The sequence below is a fragment of the Leptinotarsa decemlineata genome, unplaced genomic scaffold, assembly GCF_025532065.1.
Source record: "Leptinotarsa decemlineata unplaced genomic scaffold, Ldec_3_MD MMD2_tig00026299_RagTag_RagTag, whole genome shotgun sequence".
NCBI lineage: Eukaryota > Metazoa > Arthropoda > Insecta > Coleoptera > Chrysomelidae > Leptinotarsa > Leptinotarsa decemlineata.
In genome coordinates this window covers 3,796,359-3,823,328 of record NW_027412676.1, presented here as the reverse complement: position 1 = coordinate 3,823,328, position 26,970 = coordinate 3,796,359, and the positions used below count along the sequence as shown (strand labels likewise).

Below are 26,970 nucleotides of genomic sequence, written 5' to 3'. Positions count from 1 at the left end.
CGTAGAATATTCTCCGAAGTTCCATAGCCATCGGTAGCATGACTCTCGCTGCTTCTCGAGCGGCAGGGTATATTGGGCATTCCCGTGCTCTTAGCTACGTCACGTTTGGTTTATGGTTACCAGTGGCGGCCGGCGTTATTTTCTTTCGGGTATGATTTACAACAGAATTGATATTATATAAAAAATTAAATTCTTAGATTCAACAGGGTTGAATATATGAAAATTTCATTAAACATTTTATTTTATCGTATTGGACATATCTTCAAACTATTTGGTTAAGTGTGATTTAATAACGATCGCGACGTACTCCATAAAATCCGAATATTATGTTCTAGTCAACAAATGAATTATTTACGTTTTATTCATTTATTATTTATTACACCGTATTCAATAAATTGGGGTGAATCTCCAACCCAGAGATGTGAATTTGTTAATTCATAATTATAAGTTCAGTTGAATATATATTTTCAAGTAAACAGCGCTTTTTGAAGTATAATTTTTGATATTTCTTGCAGCTGCGTAGTTTAGTTTAGTTGTGATATTAATGCTTCTTTTTTTTCTTTCCTCTTATATTTCTAGACTCTGCCATTTGTCGAACCACTCGATTTAAATAGTGAGCGAAATAGTAACGACGTTTCGCTAGAAGAGAAAAAACGAGCTTTAATCGATAAACTTGTTAGTTCTGAGAATCCATTCACAAATAGATCGGTAAGCATGCATTTTTGTGTTTTTATCTTTTAGTTTTAGCAAGATGGTTTTCAATGTAAGCATATTAAATTGCTGTTGTATTTGTTGCTTGATTCAAAAGTTTTCAAATGTATACCTTGATGAAAATTTCCTACTTCATAGAAAAAATGAAACTTTCTTGAATCGAACGTTTTTCGTGTAACGTTTTGAATATATTGTGCGGCACCAACAGATCGAATATCTTCAAAAACAACTGTTTTGTATTTCAAATTATGATACTTCATTTGAAAGATAATGTGAACAAGTTATAAAAAGATAACAAAATTGAAAATATGTACATTGCATAAACCCATTAAATGAAAAACCGTGCATAATTTCAATAAATTCAAACTACATTATTCAATAGTAGATGCTCGAACTGTTCACCATTAACACCATACATGATTATTAGTTAGTCAAGAAACGGTGTCTGGCATTTTGGAGCATTTCTAGAATTACTTGGTGACATTGTTTTTCCCGCAAGAGGGCACCAAAATGAAAATTTACATAGTGAACAGTCGCTTGGATGAATTTCTTATAAAATTTCCTTTGTTACGATATGTCAGACTTAGTACTTTCCCTATTCAAATTCTAAAGGCGATGGTCATCAAGAGACGGTGGAGGAAGTATGACGGTTGAGTTTATGATAAATAGATGCCCCCCTTGAATTGAAAATCAATCTGTTTTCGATTTTTTTTTGTCAACAAATGTGTCTCGAATATATTCGATCTGTTTTGTTTTAGGTAACACATACACACCTATTTCGCTTTAACTGGAAATGAATTCGAGTCGAGAATACTGAATAGAATCATGTATATATTTTCAAACCGTTTGATAAAAATATAAATTTCTTTTCTTAACGATATAACAGAAATGACATGTTTCCTTTCAAAATGATGCCGTACGAGACATTTTCTCCATATTCAGTATGGCCAAACTATGACGTCATATTAACATTGAAGTGTATTTCTTTTACTACAAAAAATATCAAAGATACTATTCGGTTCATTTTTCTATGGCAGTGACAAATTGTTTTTTTTCAACAATAACTATTTTATGATGATATAGGGGTAAGAAGCTTTGAAATTGCCGAAAGCAATAGCCAGGATAACCTAGAGACAGAGAGAGAGAGAGAGAGAGAGAGAGAGAGAGAGAGAACTTTCACTTTCTCACTGCCACAGGAAAATGAAACGCATATGCCTCCATATGCCTCGTTATAACAAAAGTAGGTTTATTGCATACTTTTGAGATGTCTAATTGATTTGCCATAATAAACTGTAGTAAATGCTCATCTCTTTCATTGGGATTATTGGTCGCCCAGGTCAGATGGTGGGCATTAGCATCACAGCCACATATGAGCTGTAATCTGTCTGCTTGGCAGGCTATCATTAGTTCGTCCACATCCCTGGTTGTTAACGGTTTCCGACTAGCGAAAGGAAGCTATGCTGATCCAATGATGATCTCCTCAGGTCCTCCCTCACCAGCCATCTTTGTTTTGATTGTCGTCAATTCACCGGTACAAAACGGCAGTATATTCATTCCTTTTCGGATAATTATGCATGTTCTTGATGTGTCGAGGTTCTGTAAATCAACTACGTCCTGAGCTCTTCCAAACCCACGAACTTTCCCCTGTAGATCCAAAGTTCGTGTATGAGAGCAATGCCAAACTTTCACACAACTTTGTAAAGACAGCCAGAGCATCTTTAATGTGTTGTGGATTTGCTTGTAGTAATCTCATTGCGAGTCAGAGAAGTTTTAGTTCCTACGAGTATAGGTAAAATAATTATTCGCAAACATGTAACCCCCTGCATGGATATAAGGCTAAATATTCTGAGAAGTCGCCCGGTATCTCAGAGGCTCCGTTGTTGATACCTGATAAGGCTTAGGTACTATTCATCCCTCAGCACGGGTCGCGTAGCATCACTGGATTAAATCCCCTTTTCAATTGCCAAGGGTTAACGAAGATTTTATCTAACCCCCGGTGCTGCAGTAGCTTCTTCGTCTGACTTTTTTCGGACGACTCTTCCGGCTTGGTAGGTCCAACCAGTAGTTGTGCCACCACTAGCGTGGCTCTTGGGATCATAAAAGTACGCACCAACACAAGGTGTGGGCACCGTCAATGGAGAGGAGTACATTTAATGTAATACTGTGAAAAATACCACTTCCTATTAACATTTTTGTGAGATGAAGTAAACAATCTTCAATTTTTATTTAGAAACTGAGCAAATTTCGTTTTTATTTCTCACTACATCAAGTTGTTTGACGATATTTCCTTGGATGATGTCATATTGCCAATATTGAATTTGAAGAACACGGCTAGCTCTCCTGTCAACAAATCTATAAAATTACTAGAATTGTTTAGCCCTCCGATTTCACTCATTGTATTTATTAAGTATTTCCATTTTTTGTATTTGAGATGTACGTGATTTATATATCTTGCTGAATAAATGGGTATAGTTCATACCTATGTGTAACTCATACATTCAGCGAGATAACTCTGAAGTCACATATATTATTCACATATAGTCAGTAGGCATACTTGAAGACTGGCTGTAAATCAAATCATCTGAAAGAACAATTCGTTCAGGCCAGTCTCAACTCGCTACACTGTAGATTAATAATAATAATTTATTTGTTCTTATTTAGATGTACAACAGAGTAACAATAATAGCATATAAGATAGAAAACCCATAAAAGGAGAAACATTGTGCATGGGTATGCTACTAAAAGTAAAAATAATGATATTGAATATTATTATATATTATATAAAAGTGTGTTATGTACACTATAAGTTTAGATCAAAGAGTTATACAATGATAATAAAATAAAACACTAAAAATGAATTGAGTATGGGAGTATATAAATTCTACCCTGTATCACATGCTGATTGAATTGGTTGTCAGCTAGTAATAAAAATTCTCATAACAGGGTTGAAATTGATGGAATTATATTTTTACTCTTCTGTATAAACGGAATTTTTTAGAACACTCAAAGAAATTGGGCAACGTTACTCCGCGGTTAGTTATGGGTTTTGTTACATTAGTAGATTGGTATTTTTTATATAAATTGTGACCAGTACAATCCGCATTGAACGGATTTTTTTTAAATGGCTTTATTCTATTCGAAATTCAACTTTGGCTTCAATGTCTGCTTTCATCGAGGTGAAAAAATGACAATAAAGAAATCACGTGATTATATATCATTATATAACAAAATTTATTTTTCCAAAGAAAATCCAAAATTGGGATTCGTGCGGTTCTTAATAGCATTTTAGCCGTTATGCATAATTTAAGTTCATAAGATAACTTTGACATAATAATATGAAGATAATAGTTTAAAATAAAACAAATACAAATGTTGGTATACATGTCACGGAAGTATGATAACATTTTCAATTGTTTTCATTGTTTACTTTTTGTCTGTGCTAGCCGCTAAGATTAGACGTGTTTCAAGAGCTTGACGATTTTAATTTGTTAAAACAAATGGATCTAAGAATTTGCATCAGATTTTCCAAAAAGAAAATGAAATGAAGTGTAAATTGCTTAAAACAATGCAAAATTCATACCGCTTCCAAAAGTCAATCATCCCCAAAGTTAGAATGATTTGAGGTCAATAAGCGTTCTTCCGATTTTTCCAAAGATTATAGAAAGGATTATGGACAGTAAAATCAGAACGTCAACCTACACGATATTTTACCAGTCAAACAATCAGGTATCAGATGTGGGTATAGCTATGCCATAGCGTTACTAGAAAAATTGATAATATAATTGAAGCTATATATTCAAATGAATTAACAATCTTAGTTCTCTTAGATTATTCAAAAGCGTTGGATATTATTAACCAGTATATAACTTTTATTAAATGAACGATAAAAATAAAATAAAAACAACAATAAAAATTAATTGGCGCTCCGGGGCGACTTCATTGATTCATTGATTCCAATGGCGCATTTGCTTTTTCAGCTGCAGGAAAACCCGGAAAAATCTGCAGCACCACATCATCTGAAGATCTTGATCTAACAATGTCCTCTCTCTTATAAAACAAAATGTAGGGTGTCTCCAGAGGCTCTAATAAATTCAATGCATCGCCAGAACACCATTTATTATTAATTTATTAACCATAAAATTTTATTAGCTATTTTGAAATATTTTGGTTTCAGTAATTCAGCGACAACGTTAATTTCATCTTATCTGGAAAATATATTGCAAATACAAAGATGTGTAGTTCATTGTTCATTCAAAGAAGTTACCTTCAGACACAAACTGGAAAAAAAGTCCTCCCAATTCAATTCAAAATATACTTTATTGTCCGAAGAACAAATTCTTATTGCCAAAGCTTGGTGAAAAATATAAATAAAATCACAAAAAGTAAGTGATTACATGAACTGAAAACAAACATGTAATTAAAAAACCTGATAAAAGTACAATAAAATAAAAATAATTTAAATTAATTCAAATTAAATTGAATTAAATCAATAAAATGCCATACCTATTATAGTTAGTCATAGTCAATTAAAATTATCATTCTGCTAAGCTATAATAAGGTGTCACAGAAAGCAAGTTTTTCAACTATCTCTTAAGAGCGCTAATGCTATTTATGGTTCTTATAGCACGTGGTTCATATGCCATAAAATAGTGGTATCATCAGTAAATAAAGTAAATTTACCATGGATAGTAATAGACGATAGGTCATTAATGTAAATTAAGAATAAAAGTTGGCCCAGAACCGAACATTGTGGGTACTTGTGGCGTCCCACAAGATTCGGTTCGGTCCCATAACCGAATCTTGTGGGACGCCGCAAGTAGGTGGTTTTGACCATCTGTTAAGTATGACTCAAACACTTTAAACTTATTCCAGTTATACCGTATCTACTGATTTTTCGTAAAAGAATCTAATGGTTCACGCAATCAAATGCTTTAGTTATATATTACAGAAGACTTCAGCCACTGTTTTTTTGTCATTTATGTTGGATAAATATTGTATAGAAATTAAAGTATGGCATCGAAAGTGTTTTTCTGCTTCTGGAAAACAAACTGGCAATCACTTATTATTTTTTTTTTCATTCAGAAAGCAAAAGAGTCTTTTTATAACTAATTTTTGTAGCAACATAGCCATTGTAAAGATTAGAGACATTAGACGAAGACTCGATGGACCATTGATGACTTCACTCTTTGGCAGTGCTAAGACAATCGACTTCTTCAAAAAAACTGGGAAGACTCCTTCTCTAAATGAATTATTTATTAGACAAACTAATATATCTCGAAATAACTACTTTCATATAAACAATGAATTATACGAAATAATTCCACCAAGGACTCCAATAATTAAAACAATCATCCTGACAGAGTGGTCTGGATAGTCTGTGGAGTTCGAAGAGAAAATCTCAATATTTGTTTTTCCTCATCTTTTCGGGCGATAGTGGTCTCCCAGGAACTGAAAGCTCCACGACAAATATCGTCTTCCTCTAATGATCGAGAAGGTGGGGAAAGAATAGTTTCAATAAATTCGGAAGTTGCTCAGGTGTTACGAAATGAAGTCAACGATGATGTAGAATTACTGAAACATATCCTAACAGATGACGATGCATGTTTACGGATATGACGTCGAAACTAATACTCAATCATTCCAGAGGAGGAATTCTGGCTCGCCAAGACCGAAAAAGGCGCGACAAGTGCGGTCAAACGTGAAGGTCAAGCTCACTGTGTTCCTTGATTTCAATGACAATGGTATTCAGTACTCTTTCTACAAGTTCAACGCCGTTTGCATTAAGCAATCCGAAAAAATGCCTGAATATTTGGGAAAAAATCGTGGATTCTGCAACACGATAATGCACATATTCACACTTCATTGCTTGTTCGCGAATTTTCAGCCAAATACAATACTGTAACGATGTCCCAGCTTCCTTACTTGTCAGACATTGCTCCTTGTACCGCTTTCCTATTTCTAAAAATAAAGAGAACCTTGAAGGGCCGTCGTTTTGCAACCATAGAAGACATCAAACTCGCATCGCTGAAAAAGTTAAAGGCTATCATCCCAAAGATCGAGTTTCAGAAGTGTTTGGAGGATTGGAAGAAAAACTTGCACAAGTGCATGATATCTAATGGAGACTATTTTGAAGGTGACAATATTAATGTAGACGAATAAATTAATAATTTTTCAGAAAACGAAAATTCCGATGTGACTCACGTGCTTTTTATTTTTTTAATGTTTTTTCATCTCAATCGAAGTAAAAATTGAAGTTGAAGAAAATAGTAAAGAAATACAGAGAGGAAGTTTAGACAAGATGAAACAAATTAAAGACAGACCCACGATGCCTAACCCCAGGGTTGATTGCCCTGAGATAGAAGTGTCACCACACGATGTACAGAAGCTTTAATCTCCCCCATCCACATTTTCTTTTTATCTATATGTGTTTGTTGCGCCTGTCTCTACTGTGTGTAATGTTTGCATAGTGGTTCCCTGTGCCTGGGTGGTGGCGAGTGTGTATGTGTCGTGTACTAATGGGTGTATGCAATGAACCGAATTGTTTGTATACTTACCGGAGTCGCCAGATGACAACACAGAATAATTCTTTGACGGAGACCCTCGAAGGTGGTCTCTGGTGTGGGTGAATCTCGCGAAATCAGGTCTTCGATGTTCAGTACGTGGAAAATGTCACTCAGATCTGTATTAGGATGTGTCCGAGTACCCTAGAGGACCTTCTCAGATGCTTAGAAGGACATCCAGGCACTAGGTGCTGAGGCTTCTGTTCATGTCCTGGTGGATATATCGGTTGAGTGTGTTAATAAGAGCATTTACAGCCATCCGGAGGTGGACGTTCACTTTGGATCTGGAGTCTGTAAATTTGTACGCACTAGCCCTACACAGTGGACTTCACCAGGAGATACATGTTACTTCTGCTTCCATTGATGGAATACAGGTTGTGTATAGCGAACTTCACTAGCCCCAGCCTCTGTATGATATGGGACTTGAATGTTTTTTCCTGTCGAGGATGACAGACACTCGAGAGAGAGACGAATTCGTTCACCAGTTTAAAGAGATTTAAAGGGTTACCACGTGTATCCTAGGTTCTTTATTGGCCTTCTGTTAGTTATCGCTATTGCTGTATTGCCATTTTCAAGGAGTTAAGCCGAAAAGGAACAGATTATGAGATATTACAGGAAATTGTCCCCATTTAGGTATGAAAATTAAATATTGAGTGGCTATCTGATCCCAAACTAGTTAATGGTCAACATTCAATCTCAACAAGCGATCATTCATGGGAATTGGTATTTGAAAGTATGTGAATGTGAATTTTAAATCAATATGTTTAGTAATACTCGTATGTGAGTAATTAACATACACGTACATACGGTTCAGAATGTTTTATGTTGTGATAAACAGTAATGCACATTCGATATTCTGTAAGTATCAGGGACGATATATGGTTGGTTAGCGAGTGGTTCGTTCTACTCATTCAGTTTACCTCTATGTGGAACGGTGGTTAAAGTTTGACGGCCGAACGATAAATTTTCACTGCGTTAAATCTAACCCGTGTTAGTAATCGCACATTGAAAGGGAAGATCCTAGTCCATAGCTCGCAGAAGCTTGTATATCTGAGGGTTATCGTTCGTGAGGGGGCAACAGGTGGTTAACGAAAAAATATATCTTAAACAGATCAGATGTTCCTTATCCGTAGGCCATTATTATATCCAGAAACTAACTTAAAATAAACGATGATCAACATGGTCCTGAAAAAATATCAAATATAAGAAAAGTACCTGAGCTTTCAGAGCTATTCAATGAGTAATGATGAAAACGCTCTACACAAAAAAAATATTCAGAGTTTCGAATTTACAGTTTTTTTTTATGGGTAGTTCTTCTAATAGGGGAGCCCACGATGCAAAATGGGGATTTACTCAAGCGTCATAGAGACATATTAGGTTGCAAAGCTTAGATGATAAGAAAAAAAATGTTATATAATATATAACTTTTCATCGGTGGGGGAAGCGGCTATAGATTTTTAAATATGTAAAAAAAAACTGTTGCGTGGACATATTCGAGCGCGTCAGATATTGATAGCATCAATGTCCTACGTATTTTTAATAATGTTCGCATGTTAATCTGATCGTTTGCATGATGCGGGGGGTTGTATGTAAGGGTTAAGAGTGAAAAGAAAAAAAATTTAAACGAGCGCGTCAGATTTTCTAATACTCAATAAAATACTCAAGCGCGTCAGATTAAGATATATATCGTTCATCTTTATGTTCTAGACGTGCTGTCTCATAATCTGACAATTATCTAGAGAGATTCGCCTAATCTGACAAAAAAAATTTTTTATTTTTTTTTTAATCGTTGAACATAATTAATTGAAAACCTCAGGAAATAGCATGCAAATAAATAAGTGTATGTTTTTAAGTAGAATACTTGTATTTATAAGAAAATATTTTTTTAAATGCTCAAAAAAATTTAATTTTTTATAATCAATTGAATAATTAATCATCATCTTCATCACGAACGAGTTTATGTGATCAGCTGTGATTGCGTCATGGCAACGGAGTGAGAGAGTAATAGATAGAGAAAAAGTGAAAGAGGAATAGAAACTCAGAGAGGGAAATATTGGGAAATTATCGACGAATTTTTGTTATTCCGGCTTGCGGAAATCGTCAGATTATATATTTTTCGTTATCCTTGAATTGTTTCCTTCAAAATAAAATAAAATTAGCTACTCTCAAGAATGTTGAAATGAAGTTATTTTTTAACGACTTTGCTGCCCTCTCATTTTTTTACGTCACTCTCAAATTGTCAGATTACTGAAATATACACTTTTTAGCATGTAATTAACTCATCCTACCTTAATCTGACGTGCTCGAGAATTTCTGATGATCATTTTTTTTACTCATCTAATCCTTTATCCTTCACGAGCGGCCTTATATATGGGGCTCATATTTGATGGAGGTACTTAACCGGGTACAAGGTATCCCCTGTATATTAATCTGCCGCGCTTTAGTAAAGTCCGAAATCCCCGCCTGGGATCCCCTATTATCTTGGTTCTGCTACACTATGCATTGTTTGTGCTCCTTGCCCCTTGTCAGACACAAACGCAAACGTTAGAAAATATTTCGATCTCCTCAAGCGCTATTCAAGCGCTGAATTTTAACATCCGTTTTTATAACAATCAGAGTTATAACATCCACCGTATTTACACGGATCAAGCGTAAGTGAACCTCTACCAAAACAAACTTTTCCCAACCAGGTTGGTGAAACCTTTTTTTTAAAGCAGCCGGCAAGGGCATATTTTCATTATAGGCTCTCTTTGTTCAATTGATTTTTAAATAGAATTCTTTCTTATAGTTTCTTAGAGTCTAGAGAATTTTCATGTCAATAAAGTCAAAACGTCAAATACGTCACTCTTTGTACCGATCGAATTGGAACTGATTATTATGGATGACTCCTCAAAGCCGTATTTTGCAAAGCCAAGCGTCAACATCGACCGCCCAAACTATACTTTCGGGAAACACCTTGAATGATACATGTTAAAAACGGAGAAAATGGAATATACCACGAGTCGTTGACTTGTTGACACAAATTACTTTTTTTCATTTTTTCCAAGCTGCATTGAAAATCATTTCTTGGCATTCCTCAATTTAAAGCATGAAACATATTAGATGTTTCAAAGTGTATATTATATACAACTGAATACATTAATATTGTTCTTACTCTACCTTTTTGTCCCTGGTTGATGTATTAGGTTGTTTCAAAAGTTTTGTCCGCATTGATATCATGTGTTTTTGTAGATCCATATCTCAATGAATTCTACCGTGTCGTGATGTACGAGTATACTCATCGATAGAGGACTTTGTACTTCATACATTGAAGCTTTCCAATTTTTTCCAAATTTTAATTTTTTGCCTCTTTTCAGCTTATTGATCCATAAAAAAGATGGTGACATGTTCTGGGGGTGCGATAGGGAAAGTTAGATCAAATGTGAATATGTCAAAATGTGTATGTATACACATGTTGAGGTTTTTTTTTCTGAAAATCATTGTTCCAAAAGTTATTCAGGGTGGCTCCTTTTCAACTTAATAATTTGTAGCTCCGAACCATAAGCTTCAGACCATATGTTTTTTATATTGTTGAAATCTGCTCATCATGGAGAATCTGATAATGCGAAATAATATAGGGTGATTCCTTAAAAAAAAAATTGGTGACATGCCCTGGGGGTGCGATAGGGGAAGTAACATAAAATGTGAATATGTCAAAATGTGTCCCCCAGTATCTATGGTTGACGTGCTTTTTATTTTTCCTGAAAATCAGTGTACCAAAAGTTATTAAGGGTGGCTCGTTTTAAAAGGAATGTACTGTATAATGTCGTTAGGCGATTTTTGGGCAGTATTTCTTTACGAATTCAAATTGAAACAAAGCGTTGCAGAAACAGTCCCAGAAATTAACCTGGCAATGATAGTGTTAATGAACGTACTGTTCGACGTTGGTTTGCGAAATTTCGTTCCAGAGATTTCAGTCTGTAGAGTAGGGAGGGTGAGTGTAAGCCCACAGTACTTAGGCCACATGTGACCCATTGTACATCCTTCCGAGGAGTTGTCCTCCTAGGTCATCGTCCATCCTGTCCTTTCCAGGAAGATGGACAGGTCACTGGGAGACATCTCCCTTATATCGGCAGGTGTAGGCCAAGATTCGCCGAACACACACTCTCTTATTGACCTTAACTCCGGGCACTCACACAAGACATGCCTAACAGACTCATCTTCCTGTTCACACATCCTGTATAGAGGTGTGTCCACTAGCCCCATATTATGGAGGTGTTTCCTTAGTTGACAGTGGCCAGTCAGAAATCCTACTGTTAGGCGTAGATTTTTCCTGGTCATTGCCAGATATTTCTTCGGCGCCAGCTTCTCATTCTTTGGTTCCGTCCCATCTCTTTAAGGATTGAGCATGGGTGTAACATTTGAGTAGTTCCGCAATTGTCGAAGTCATCAGGCCGTAGGTGCCACGCTTCCTTGGCTAAAGTCGGCAATGCGATTACCTTTACTTCTGTCGTGCCCTTTAACCCACCTCAGGATAATGTTATTATCTACCGAGGCTTGGGCAAAATCTTGGTGACACTCTAGTACTAGCCCTGAGGTTATACGTTGCCTGTTCAAGGCTAATAAGGCTTGTCTGCTGTCAGCGCAGATTGTTATATTTTTGCCAGAAATTCCTTTCTTGGTTATTTCTTTTGTGGCCATTAAGATACCAGCCAGTTCTGTTTGGACCACGCTGGTATTTCTTCCCATTCCCCACTTAATTCTTAGGCTTAGTGATCTGGAGTACACTCCACACCCTGAGCCTTCTTTGGTTTTTGAGCCGTCTGTATAAATCCGTATTGCATTTGTATCATCTGACTCTATGTTCTGCTTAATTTTTATTTTGTAGAGTGTATTAAACACAAACCTGGGTTCAATTGCATCGCTTGTTACGTGCAGCAGAGGTTGCGCAGTAAGCGCTTCCCGCCACAGGCCCACAGATCAAGAGGGGTCAGATCCGTGATTAATTTCGTTGCCACGATTGGTGTTGTTCTCGTGGCTCCTGTGATGTTTAAACAAGCCAGTCGCTGTATTTGGTATAATTTTTGGATGGCCGTTGCTTGTAGAACTTTCGGTCCCCATGCAATGGCTCCATACGTTAACATAGGTCTTATTATTGCAGTGTAGATCCAGGTGACCACACGGGGTGAAAGACCCCACGCGCGTCCCAGTGTCCTTCGACATTACTCATGCTCTAGTCTGTAGATGAGAGTTCCATGTTAACTTCCTGTCGAGGATAGTACCAACGTATTTTACCTCTTCAGAGAAGTTTAGTTTGCTTTTGAAGATTTCGGGAGGTTTCAAGCCCATTAAACTTCTTTTCCTGGTGAAAAGGACCTTCTCAGTCTTCTTGGGATTGATCGACAGTGAGTGTTCCTTACACCATATTTCTATTAATTTGAGCCCATCCTGCGCTCTATCGCACAGTCTGTTTACAAATTTGCCGGTCTGCAAGATAACTATGTCATCTGCGTATGAAATTGCGTAGAATCCATTTTTGTTAAGGTGTCCAGAACTATGTTCCAGAGAAGGGGTGATAAGACCCCTTCCTGTGGACATCCCCTCATGATCAGTCCTTTCACTATTATGTCTTCTACATTAATACTTATTGCTCTACTAGAGATCATCTTGGGTATCCATTCTCCTACTACCAGGGGTACATTCTTGGAGTGTAGTTGCTAGGTAATTGTTGGAAAGGTTGTTTTATCAAACACTTCCTCGATATTGGATTCTTTGTGGATTCTTTGTTGTCCAATGATCTCTCGATTCTGCCAACCACATGGTGAAGGGCAGAATCAGTAGGCCTTCCCGGAGTATATGCATGCTGATTTGGATGAAGTGAACTAGTACTTCATCTCTGATTTGAATGAAGTGAACTAGCACTTCATCTCTTATGTACTGCTCACATAGTCTCTCCATGGTTTTTAAGAATAACGATGTGAGACTAATTAGTCGGAATGCTTTTGGTAGGGCGGTTGACAGTAATCCAGGACAAGGGTTTGAGGAACCTGGTGAAAAGACTAAAAAGGTCGAAAAGTAGGTGTTCCACGATTTGAACTATACGCGGAAATTGTCCTTTCGAGATCTGTTCTTCTTTGCTTTTGTGAAACCAAAACGATCCTGTTTTGAATCGGATCATCACGTGTGATGAAAAATGATAACTGGAGAAGTTCTGGACTGTGGTTGGACAACGATGAGTCATCCAAGCATTTTCCAAAAGCGAAAACCCACCAGAAAAAATCATGGTTTCTGTATGTACTATTGTGAGGAAATCGACGAAATGTACCGAAAATTGCGTCAGCAGCAGCTGGCACTGCTGCCCACGACAACGCCCGTGGGCACAAATCACCGTCCGAAAATTGTACGAATTGAGCTCCCCAGACCATACTCCCCAAACCTTTCGCCAACCGAAAACCATCTTTTCAAGCACTTCGATAACTTTCTCACCGGCAGAACCTTCGTCAGCCTTCGTCAACTTTATCGAATCCGGATGCCATTAATCGACTAGTATTGCGTTGGCAAAAGTGCACTGATTCAAATGGCGCTCATTTCGAATGAATTGAATAAGTATTACTGAGATATCACTGAGATATTCGAAACAACCTAATATTACCTATTATATACCTTTTCTTCCCTTTGATTAATAAATCAACGAATGTTCACTCATGCCTGAAGACATATTACACGGCCAGTAGGGCCCAATATTCCTACAATGTCCTTGCAAGGTCTTAATGTAACTGAAAAAAACCTAGACTTCTATCCGCTTTCGATCTTGCAGAATGACAGCGTCCGATGTGCGATGTTGCGTTACGGCGAATACAGCCCGAACAATCCGCAACTAAGGGTCGCCGCCGCTCCATACCTTGGCTTGGGGGAGTATGAACAGAGAAGAAACTACTATTTGCAGAAACAGCGAGCCGACTATTTGAGGCATCTTGCTAAGGTAAGAAATGATGCGTTTCATCTCATTTGTGAGATTTGCATACAGGAGTTTAGCAGTTCATTCGAATTCATTATTGACATTAAATTAAACTAAAATAATCACCCTCTCCACCAAAACTGATTTTATCAAGTTTTTGTAGATGGTTGCAGCGTCATAAAATCTGAAAGGAAAAGTATTATAATTCAATTATCAGTAAAGATGTATAACTTTAAAACACCATTCTCTAAATTTACAACGATTTCATCTAATACTATCGCTTTGTCAACTAACTGCTCTCTTAACTGATCTGATGCCCCTAAAGAGGCATACATACACCTATAGCAGGGTCCTTATCTACCCAACAAACAAACTCTAATAGAGCGTCTGATTGATTCTCACATAACCACTTGTGAGGATAGTTACCATTACAGGGAGACAGTCTGTCTACGTCAAAATGACCAAATACATTATTTCGTAGGCCATTGAGTAGGGGCATTTCCACTCCTCCGCAGTTTGAGACAAATTCCCTTTTTTCTTTGGGATTGTGTACCATCACCTCATTTAAACTGTCCTGTCCGACTTCTATCCGGTTGCAGATAATCTGTAGGCGTTTCATAAATTCATGCATTCCTTCTAGTGACTGATTTCTGAGGCAAACTCGGTATGTTTTTTGGGTGGCAAAGCAAATAATATGACGGTATACAGGGTGTTTCAAATTCGATCGTCACCATTGAGATCTCGGAAACTATGAGAGATACGAAGATGGTTAAATTGCGGCAATGTTGCGCATCTACCTGACTAACAATATGCCGTTGAGAACGTTCTGAAATTCCGAGTATATCCGGAGATATCCGGGGAAAAAATCGGAAAATGGCTTTTATTTTTTTCTGGCTTTATTTTTCAAAGAATTCGAAAATAAATGGCACTACCACATTGCCACTTTTTCCCTGCTACATAATGGTGTTTTCATATTTGCTATCCGAACTTTCGTCTTCCTGCCACCATCATCAACTTTATTTTTTCTTATGGACACTACATTGGGTTCTTTCTGTTTTGAATAGAACCAGATTTTACGTTTTCAATTATGTATCATAAATTATCATTGTTTTTCAAAAAATTGGAGATACTGAAAAAAAATATTTTTATCATAATAGACTTTGACTTTGATGCTTCTAAAGTTGACATTCAATCTGTTACACTCATTGATATTTTGTTATCGTAAAAGTCATTGAATTTTTGGCGAAAAATGGCTTTCACGAATGAAGAAAAAAGAGATATGATACAAATTTATTACGAATACGAGAGAAACAGTGTTAGGACATCGGAAATGTATTTAAACTTGTATCCCTAAAGACGACAACCACGTCGAACTATGTTCAAGTTATTGGATCAAAATCTCACCGAGTTTGGTTCATTTGAAAACCCAATGAAAAAATACGGAGACAGAATCAATAATCAAAATTTGATAAATGATGTGTGTATGAGGTAAATTAGACATTGTGTCCTTTTCAATGAAAATAGAACTTTAAACAAATAACAATAATTAACTAAAATGTAAAGACAAAAGTAAATCACAGCAAATCCTCAAAATGCTGGCCTTGTTCATGATAACACAACTGTGCCCTTCTTCAAATATTATTCACTGCACGATTAATGCAGATGCAGATTTTCTGCACAGCAAAGGTGTAAATACTGCTTTTAAAACCAACAACAACTTAGGCATAAACATTAAAAATAACAAAGATAAAATTCAGTTTCAGAAAAATCAGGAGTGTATAAATTATCGTGTGGGTCATGTCCGATATTTTATATAGGTCAAACTGGAAGAACATTCAAAGCCCGCATAAAGGAACACAAATATAGTTTTCAGAATGGAAAAATAAATTCCACATATTCCAGTCATTTAATCTCAGAGGGACATGAGTTCAACCATGAATACAAACCCCTCCATTTCCAGAAGAAAGGTTTGAAACTTAATTTGTTGGAGAGTATGGAAATAAACAAATTCAAAAACTCTCAACATCTTATGAACGATCAAACTGAATTGAATAATTCGCCATTATTGAATCTGTTCATTCGCAGGTAAAAATAGTTAGGTATATTTACAAGTATACTTTCAAAAAATGTATTGATATTGTTAATGAATGTATTCCTGACCTTTTCAGGTAGAGCTATTATTTAGGTAGACGAATAGGTACTAAGTTTTAGTATAAAATGGTGTAATTTAGAAGTAACTCTCAGTTTATGCTTGAAGAAGCTATTGTATACCGAAACACGTGTCGCGGTTTTTGTAAAACCCTTATAGTGAAAAGCATACAATAAACTGTATTGATTAGTTTTTTTTTTCGATTAATATCTCTCCTCAATATTTTGAGATTCCCTCTGACCGTAAACTATATTTTTCAGAGTACCCCATAAGAATATATCCATAACACTTAAGTCAGGAGACCTTGCTGGCCATCTCACTGGCCCATTGCCTATCCATTTATCACCAAACCTTTCAGTCAGGTAATTAGATAGTCGTCTGGTAGTGTGCGGTGGAGCACCATCATGTTGTAATAAATTTGTATCATATCTTTTTTTTTCTTCATTCGTGAAAGCCAGTTTTTGCCAAAAATTCAACAACTTGTACATTAACAAAATGTCATAGAGTGTAACACATTGAAAGTCAAATTTTGAAACATCAAAGTCAAAGCCTATTATGATAAGATTTTTTTTCAATATCTCCAGTTTTTCGAAAAAGAATGATAACTTATGATACATAATTGAAAAGGTAAAATATGGTTCTATTCAAAACAGAAAGAATCCAATGTAGCGCCCATAAGAAAAAATAAAGTTGATAATAGTGGCCAGAAGACGAAACGTCGAATAGCAAATCTAAAAACACCATTATGTAGCAGGGAAAAGTGGCAACGTGGAAGTGCAATTTATTTTCGAATCCTTCTAAAAATAAAGCCAGAAATTCCGAAATTTTGAAATTTCTGTTTTTTTTCCGGATGTATTCGGACATACTCGGAAATTTAGAACGTTCTCAACGGCATATTGTTAGTCAGGTAAATGCGCAAATTTGCCCTAATTTAACCATCTTCGTATCTCTCATAGTTTCCGAGATCCCAATGGTGAGGATCGAATTTGAAACACCCTGTAGACCGCAAGCTAATGCTTCATTTTTAGAGGGTATGTGATATCTCTTAAAAAAGTATGATTTCCATTGTACTGAAGTTGAAAATGAATTTCAGGTGATACACGTGAAAATCTTGAATAAGTAAAAATAATAACCCAAGGTTGGGAGTAATTTGCTAAATGTTCAAATATGGCTTTTATGAATTTAAATACTAATCATTAGTGGTATATTTCCTTACCAATTGCCTCAAAAAAAAATGGAACAGGTGAATGGCCTATTTATGCCAAGGTGATAAATTCCTGGACGGCTTTTCTGATATAAATTTTGTTATGCCTTACAAATTATTTGATTCAAGGGGTGTGAACGTAACATAACCATACACAGATAAAATGTTGATCTCACATGAATCAAATAATGTATACTGCATGGCCTGCTGCACGTCGTAGACGACATTATTAGGGCTACAGATGAGGGTCTTTGTTCTGTACTTGTACTCCTTGATTTTAGTCGAGCTTTTGATTCTCTAAACTGTGATCTATTCTCGCCATTTTAAACTATATCTATATGGGATTATCGGGTAGTAGTTACATCAAAAACACCCTAGCACACAAAAAGTGTGCCAGGGTGGAATCTTTTCAAACTATATAAAACTTAAGTCAGGTGTGCCACAGGTTTCAATATTGGGTCCACTCTTGTTTACAATTTATTCATCAAACATATTGCGTAGTCTAGAACACTATAAATTTCACCTTTATGCTGATAACACTCAACTCTATCACAGCTTTCTCCCTCAAGCTCCCTCAAGGTGTAGAAAACGCATGTACACTTATTAACAATGGTCTCGAGTCATTTGTTGAGTTGACAAGAGATCACTGTCTACTACTAAATGCCACTAAATCGAATATCATCCTTTTCGGATAAAAAAAATCGCCAGAAAACAAGTAAATCTCTTACAATCACAAATAAATGCAAAAATCTTGGAGTTATAATGGACTCTGACTTGCGGTTTGAGAAATATATAAACAAACAAAAACAACTTGCATATTCTTCGTTGAATCTTATTCACGAACACATACACGTACTCACTGAACAGACGAAAACAATTCTTTGTGATGCACTGGTTTTATCGCGCTTCAACTACTCTGATACTTTATATGGTCCATGTTTAACCAAACAGTATACTCGGAAAATCCAGAAAGTACGAAACTCGTGACTATGGCTCATTCACGGAATTAGAAAATATCAAAGAATATCCCATAAGTTACGGGATACGGGGTGGATCGCAATGGAAAATAGACGGATATTAAATGCTGCTAATTAATATAACAAAATTATACAAACCAAAACTCCGCCTTATCTGTACATGAAAATCACTTTTCGTACTGATGTAGTTTTAAACCTGAATTTTTAAGCGATTTTTTAGCTATAATATATGCCATGTGATCAACCTGTTACCAAAAGAAATAATAAATTCAGAACTTTCTGTTTTACGGAAAATATTCAAACTTCTTCTGTTCGAAAGCCAACTTTATATATAAACTGCTCAACCCTTTACATTTTTCATCATTGTGAGACCAGAATAAGTCTCAGTAATGGACTTCTCCATAATAGATATTTTTTTCATATATTATTTTCTTTTTGTCTTAGCTTAGGTAGAATCTTTTTAAGGTTGAGTGGAAGAACAACTCAGTAGCACTTGTGCTGAGTTGAACTTCGCCTTTTGTTATATCAGCAGGTAGCTCTGTTATTTATCTAAATATTTCTATGTAACTACAGCTGGGAAACAACAAAGACGATCATTATTATTATTATTTTTTCACCGTAGTGTGCGCTGGTCAGGCCGTATCCCCCGAAGCCCTGATACATTCGGGAGGGCGCATCAACATTATCAACCAATGATCCCTCCCCACACCGTGGGTAAGTGATCATTGGGTCCGAGAATCATGTGCCCTGCGCAAGCGCAGTGAGCCAAGAATGACATGACAGGTTTCTGCATCTGTGCGGCTAAGATTTCTGCCTTAGTGCGGCAAGCCGGTATGATTTTAAGATTCGAGAGGAGAGAGGACATCATTCCACCAAGGACTCCAATAATCAGAACAACCATTTTGACAGAGTGATCTGGATAGAGTCTGCGGAGTTCGAAGAGAAAATCTCGATATTTTATCCGTTTTTCCTCCTCTTTTCTGACAATATTCGTCTCGCCAGGAGAAGGACTACATCAGGCTTATTAGCTTGTATGAGCCTGAGGGTGGGGAACGAATAGTTCCAATAAATTCGGCACTTCTCGTTCCCCACAGCGGATTCAATATCCCCCGGAGCGTAGGGCAACACTGGTGTCTCGTCAATACCGTAAGAGTGCCGTAGAGGGCCGCGTTATGTCGATGGATATAGGTCGAGACCGCATATGCTGGACATGCTGATGGCAAGTGCATTAGGGTATCGGGCGCCTCGCGGCAGGCCCTGCACCTTGTGTCAGGAACCTCTATACCCATCACGCGACTTCGGTAGACTAAGGTGTTGAAAACACCATCCTGGCAAGCCATTATGAACCCCTCAGTTTCCGACTTCAGCCCACTCGACCTGAGAAAAGCGAACGTCAGGCACTTTCATAAGCCAAGGTCTCCAATGTTATTGAAGAGGACCCCATGCATTGGCTTATCCTTGTGTCTCCGCAGAAGTAAGGTGATCTCTGCGGCTTTTATCTGAACTTTTTGCTGAACGGATTCCAACTCGGTGACAGGTGACGAGGTGACCACAACTCTGTTCATCAGCTGCTTGGGCAGCTGCCCTAAAAAGAAATGCTCCAATCCCTGCTCTCTCATGGTCACGGACCATGCAGAGAAGGGGATCCGAACTCCTGACGACTTTACAGGCTGTATCCAGTACCATTCTGTCATGTAGACATTATTATTATTATTAATTCATTAATTTTATAAAGGCCGTACAAGAATTTATCACCTTTATAACTCTAGAAAATGAAAATTTTTCATATATTTTGTATCTGAACTTGGGTAATTTTCACTTTTCCAAGCAGCACCTAGAAGGCATAAGACTGAAACTTATTTTCTACTTCAGATTGAGAAGGATCAAATTACCACTTGAAAATATTATGGTCTGGTGGTTTCATTTCCTTTCTATTTATAAATCTGTTTTCTGAAACCAAAATGTCGGGTACTTGATGGTTTTTTTATGCAGATTTATTTTTCCATCTGACTATAGGGATATTATAGCTCCCCTGTATGTCAAAATTTTGATCCTATATATTTGGGCGAATAGATTTTACGAAGGGGAAAACAGAATTGACCCTCAAGCAAAATAGATGGTGCTTAAGTTCCTTTTTTCTAAAACTTTTTATCATGCGAGTTTTTGGGGTTGCTTCCTCTTCATTGCACTATCCTTTTGTTATTTTTATTCCATACTTTTCTTCATTCAACCTTTGAGACATGAATTCGAATGAACTTGCACTCGTAGTTGTTTTCCATATTGGCAAGCCATGTTTTAACATTCTTACAGCAAAACGAAAATATCCGAATTATTTCAAGGCAAGTTTTAACTGATCGAAACGATAAGCCGCAGATTCCTTGCGAAAATTCATACTTGTTGAAGAAAACTGAAACAGCACTCGTTGATTGCAAGAAATCAAAACTTTTTGAGAAAAGTGTTCAGACTGATATACAAAATATTAAAAGTAAATTAGTAAGTAATTCAAAAGCATGCCATAAAAAATATTGTAAATAATCGGTGGCTTATATTCCTATCATTTACTTAAGGGAACTCAAATACTAGGTACAAACAACAATAATTTGATTAGCGTAACATGAAAAATTTTTAATAATAAGTAAATATATTTCCTTGTGACTTGTTGATTAGGCCACTTGAATTTCATTGGCTTGAGTATCGATATTTTTCATTCCGCTTAATTTCAGTCTATTTTGAAGAATAACTGATTAAAGTTCACTTCAAAAAATCGAGGAATCGGTCATTCTGCTTCAATTGCACTCTCCAAATATTTGAAGCCAAGCCATGAAAAAGACTTTTGGTTAGATGAAAAGAACAAGCACGGATTGAAATAGTTAATTTTCTAATAGATTCATTTTTGGATGAAGCCCAAGATCCCAGATTCACTAGACCTAGGTCATTTTTACAAATCTATACAGGGCTTTTCATGATGAGCGTTAATTAGCCGTTTCTGACAAACTATTCAACGGATCAACCTGAAAATTTCACAGTATGCATAAATCAATATGACCTACACGCCTAAAATATTTCAGACGAAGCGGCGTTGTCGCTTCTACTATAAAGTAGCGGCTTCTTTGATTTTTCAAATGGAACACCCCGTATATAATATCATATTATGATTCATTATCACTTTGTCAACAAATTCATATACTATTTCCCTATACCTATCTATTACCGATTAGAAGATATAAATTAATTTCGATATTTTTTGTACCAAACATGTACTTTTATAAATGCTGATAATTTTGAACTCTCTTGCACTAAAACGATCAAATTTGAAATGGAGTGGAGTGATACTATGAGGATCTTCACTCCGAGTCATATTTTCATTTGCCTCATACAGGGTCTTCAAAAAATGCAGATACTTTGATCTCATGAAAAAATGAGTGAAACTCAATTTTTTCAAATGGAACACCCTGTATATTTCAACATTTTTGAGCTCTACATCCAATTTTAGATTAACTTTGTTCTATTTTGAACCGTTTTCGAGATAAACTGTTTCAAACGGAAACTGACGTGGTTTTCTTGCTCGTTTTTTTGAATTCATCACTTATTTTGGATATTCAACATTTTTTTATACTTATTAATATTTCTTTTTGATCCAGTTTTTTAACTGTCTCAGATCAGTCAATTCGAAATTGGTATGTACCTACCTTAGAAAAAGTTACAATTTGTATACATTGAGGTATTGGTCTCTAACGTACCTACAACAGTACACATTGATATTTTTTAATAGTGTGCTTTGGAAAAATAAATAAACCAATTATTTAACGTCAGACTTTTGTTGGTGGTTTTGACTGATTGTGATAGCTACCAATTATAATAGAATAATGTCAAGATTATTAGGTTACAGTAATGAAGATTTCTTGAATTTATTAATAATTCATGGTGAGTGCAAGTAGAACATGCCGAGTATTTCATGAAAGATATCCACAACTTCCGAAGCCGAATAATAATGTGATAAATCGACTACTAAAAAACTGTAGGTTGAATGGAACCTTCCGTCCAAAAATCATTCGTAAGAAGACCAAAGTGGATGATGATGACACGAAATCTGTTTTACAAAAATGAGTGATGAACAAGGAAACCATGTCAATTTCCGTTTGAAACAGTTTATCTCGAAAACGGTTCAAAATAGAAATAGTATTATCTGAACAAAATTAATCTAAAATTGGATGTAGAGCTCAAAAATGTTGAAATATACAGGGTGTTCCATTTGTAAAAATTGAGTTCCACACATTTTTTCATGAGATCAAAGTATCGAAATTAATTTATATCTTCTAAACGGTAATAGATAGGTATAGGGAAATAGTATATCAATTTGTTGACAAAGTGATAATTAATCATAATATATTATATACGGGGTGTTCCATTTGAAAAATCAAAGAAGCCGCTACTTTGTAGTAGAAGCGACAACGCCGCCTCGTCTGAAATATTTTAGGCGTGTAGGTCATATTGACTTATGCATACTGTGAAATTTTCAGTTTGATCCGTTGAATAGTTTGCCAGAAACGGCTAATTAACGCTCATCATGAAAAGCCCTGTATAATATCATGATAATCGGAGTAAACTCTGTGAATATACTCATATATTTGGTGATTGGTAATTGAAAAGCTATTTAGAATGATATGATATTAATCCTTATCAAATTAAAGTCACCTTTAGCATTTTATGCACTTTATGAAGGCCCTTTACCCAAAATAATTCAAATTATTATCTTAAGAGCTATTGCAAAATTCAATTAAAACTATCACGCAATAAATTAAATTCAAGCGGCCTCACAAACCAATGCGGCACAAAATATAAGCGAGCAAGCAACAGAAATTCAAACTTCCACGTTTCTGGCATTGATAAGAATTATCTCAGAAACATATCAGTCATGAAATCATTAATTTTTTATTGCTGGTAATCGCACGTTAAAAGGTAAGACCTTGTTAATAAATAGCTCACACAAGTTCCTACTTTCAAGTATACCTATATTAGTCTTGATAGAACGAAATATTTTAACCCTCAAAATCCAAATGTAGTCAACATCCTAATGTCAGATAACTGTTCATTAAAGAACTATCGTTTTCAGAATGTCGCAGACATTATTGACGTTTTTAAAACATAAATACCTAGATGCAGACAAATATCGACCATTCGTGTGAAAGACGACCGCTAGTTTCACATGTAAGGGCCAATTCACACTGAACGGTGTGAATTGTTCCCTCCAACTAATTGGAGGGAACCAAATTTATCAGCAATTTTCTGCCAGGCCTGGTCTCAGGCACTCCTATTACAATAATCAGCACGATTCAAATCAAATAAACAAGGATATTTGCCAACTTCTTCACAAAGTTGTATATTGAAATCAACTTCATCCCGAATTATTGAGAATGAAAACACAGAAATACGTGGCGACGAACTGGCGTGCCTCTTCTTGTACGCCACGAGAGACGGCAGAGACGTCGCGAGGATGGGAGGGTGACCGCCCGCGCCACGCCCGATTTGTATAAATTGAGCCTTAGGTTAATGACGTTTAATTATATCAGAGATCTGGCATTAGAATGTTGAAATTCGAAGGCACCATCTGTCTGTGGAAAATGTGTTTTTTCATTAACTAGCTGTCGCCCCCTCACGAATGATGACCCTATGAAGTTGAAATTTGTGCGAGCGGGGGATTGACGAGGTCTTACTTTTTAATGTGTCATTCTTAGCGCGGGTTGGACAATACCCAGTCAAAATAGCACATAGCAGTCGATTGAATAAGTAGAGCGAACCACTCACGCCAACTGGCTATCGTCCCACTCAATATGATAAGTTAAGAAATTATTTTCGATATACAGGCCGTTTCAAAAGTTCATGATAAATTGTTTTTCTGTTTGATTGTTGTCACTGATGATTGTAGTTAATTCAAATGAAACGCTATAAAAATATCAAATGTGGTACACCCTTAGATTGTGAATTTATTGCTTTATCAATATCTGTAATAAAAAAGACAGGTCCGTATTTTAAAAAAAGTTGATGGTGGCCATGTTGACACGAAACATTTTGTCGAATATTTATTATTACATCGTCATAGTACACTTCGAATACAATAAAATTTCCATTTTTTTATATTCTCCGGAATAGCAATTCCATTCGAAAAAAACGAAAAACAGCATTTTTTGTTTTCCCCGTATAACTCGAGAAGGGCGAGAGTCCCCGTAAATTTTCTTCGACCATTGTATTATTCCCGATGACAGTTACTTTTTTTCCCACTCAGTTGTCTTCATATCTGTTACGGTTTAGAATATAGCAATGTTACTACATTAGAATATAGCAATGTAGTAACATTGTTATACAATGTTATTATACAATGTTACTATACAATGTTACTACTACGGCCTGTATATGTAAAAGAATATCAATTTTAAACTAGCAAGTATCAGCCCCGGATCTTCAATTTTTTTTGGCGGTCCACTTATGTTTATTTTGCCTTCTATTTATTCATTCATTTTGAGTGGAATACAAAACGGGACAAACCCATTTTGTACTTATAATTTCAGTTATCAGATGTCCACTAATTGATTCACATTTGAACATAGGCCTTCCGGAAATAATGCATCCATCGCTGCTCTGTCCGTGCTGAAAGCCTATTTATAGACAGATATATAGACATGAATGTGTAGAATATATATTTTATGCATAACACAGGATAGGATGCAAAATAAAAATGTGGAAAATCTACACGCAGGAAAAGCATCATGCGTGTAGATCTGTTGAAAGAGATAAAATGTTAGCCATTTCTATATCACCAAATACAAGTGGAGTTTCAGAATTCAACGGTTCTCAAATCTCGCTCGTATTTTCGAGCCAGATCTGCTCCATACTTTTGCAGTTCTTCAATTGACATTTTCAAAATATCAGTACCATTAAGAAAATTCAATTCAAAGGATAATATCTTCTTTCTGAATTTCTATATTCACTCGATTGATTTCGCGGAGGATAAGAGCCCAAATAATTGAATTAAGAATACATTTGAAATTTTTGCTTAACTTCTTCCAAGGCTTCCGCTACTTCTGGCAAATTATTTAGTAAAGCATTCGCAGCAACATGTCTTGTCCATCATCTCGTCTGACTACTTCCTTTTAATCTTGTTTTAACATATTTTTTTATGTCCCATCTAGTAGTGAAGCCAAAAAGACACAATATACTTTTTGAATCGGTCCAAATAGTTCAATAGCTTCCTGGCATACGAGGCAAATTGAACACCTACAAGATTTAAGGAGTGAGCCAAGCAAGGTACGAACTCGGCTAGCTCATTCCTTTTTGCAATCCTGGCTTTATAGATGCCGGCCTTATTGAGCCCATTATCATAATATTGACCACGACATTGTCCAATATCTAATATGATCGACAAGTACTAAAAAGTAAACACAAACAAACAACACACTCGTTTAAAACAAAACACTGTCGTGGAGAGAGATCGACGAGAGAGTTTTAAACAATAGCTTCATCCCTTTCGCACGCACGGTAACGAGACGCGTACTGCCACGATTTCTGCGGGCGAGGGCGCGCGTATTTTGAACTACGTCTACGCGCCGCGCGAATAATAATATTCTTTTCTAGTTTAGGTCAAAGTTGAGTAAACGATGAGTTGTCCATTTGACTGTAAAGTGTGAATTAGGCCGCCCTCTGAACTTGCCCCCCTGGGCATAGGCCCCGGCTTGCGCCCCCTACTACATCCGAGCCTGGCAAGTAGGTATATAGAGTGTGTCAATTTTAAAACTTACAATGGTCTATATCTCACGAACGAAAGCTGATATCCAAAAATGTCTGAAACCGTTTCTAGGATAGTAAAGATAGAAAGAGAACTCACCTCCATCAACCTCCTAGGCTCCACCCACCAAAACACAAAAAGTTTAAATTGCAAACCCCTACTTATAATAATACATCATTGAAAATACTATAAAAATGCTATCCAATGGTATAAATAATAAATGTACAGGGTGAAGCAATAATTGTGAAACTTTGGCTTGAATGGAATATTTAATGAGGTTTTTGTTGAACTGCAAATTAATTAAAAATGTCAATTAAGTAAATGTTCAAAGTGGGTTCCGTTGTTTTGTTAACAGTAATATAGCCTATTTCCAAATTCTGCACGAACTTTGGCAAATGTTGTTCTAGTAATGGGGCGACATGCTTGCGTAATTCTTTCTCGCAGTTCCCCAAGTGACGCAGGTTGAGTTTTATACACAACTGAATTGAGGTGACACCACAGAAAAAAGTAAGGTGGCGCCAAGTCGGGTGACCTCGGTGGCCACTCAATGGGAACTCTCCTTCCAATCCATCTGTTCGGATAATTAGTATCCAACCAGTGCCTAACTGGAGCTGCAGAGTGAGGAGGTGATCCAACTTGTTGGAAGTGTAGC

The 26,970-nt window shown here is 36.3% G+C and overlaps 1 protein-coding gene across 6 annotated transcripts in view; it reads left to right on the top strand.

The window, feature by feature from the left end:
* LOC111503756 (uncharacterized) overlaps positions 1-26,970 on the top strand; it is a 77,762-nt gene that overhangs the window by 32,942 nt on the left and 17,850 nt on the right. For 3 of the 6 annotated variants that reach the window (XM_023158146.2, XM_023158145.2, XM_074180714.1), the window contains 3 exons: positions 580-708; positions 14,068-14,232; positions 20,849-21,031. In XM_023158146.2, coding sequence (XP_023013914.2) covers positions 580-708; positions 14,068-14,232; positions 20,849-21,031 — 477 coding nt within the window. The remainder of the gene's footprint in view (positions 1-579; positions 709-14,067; positions 14,233-20,848; positions 21,032-26,970) is intronic. The other 3 variants (XM_023158147.2, XM_023158148.2, XM_023158149.2) reach the window with 3 other exon arrangements.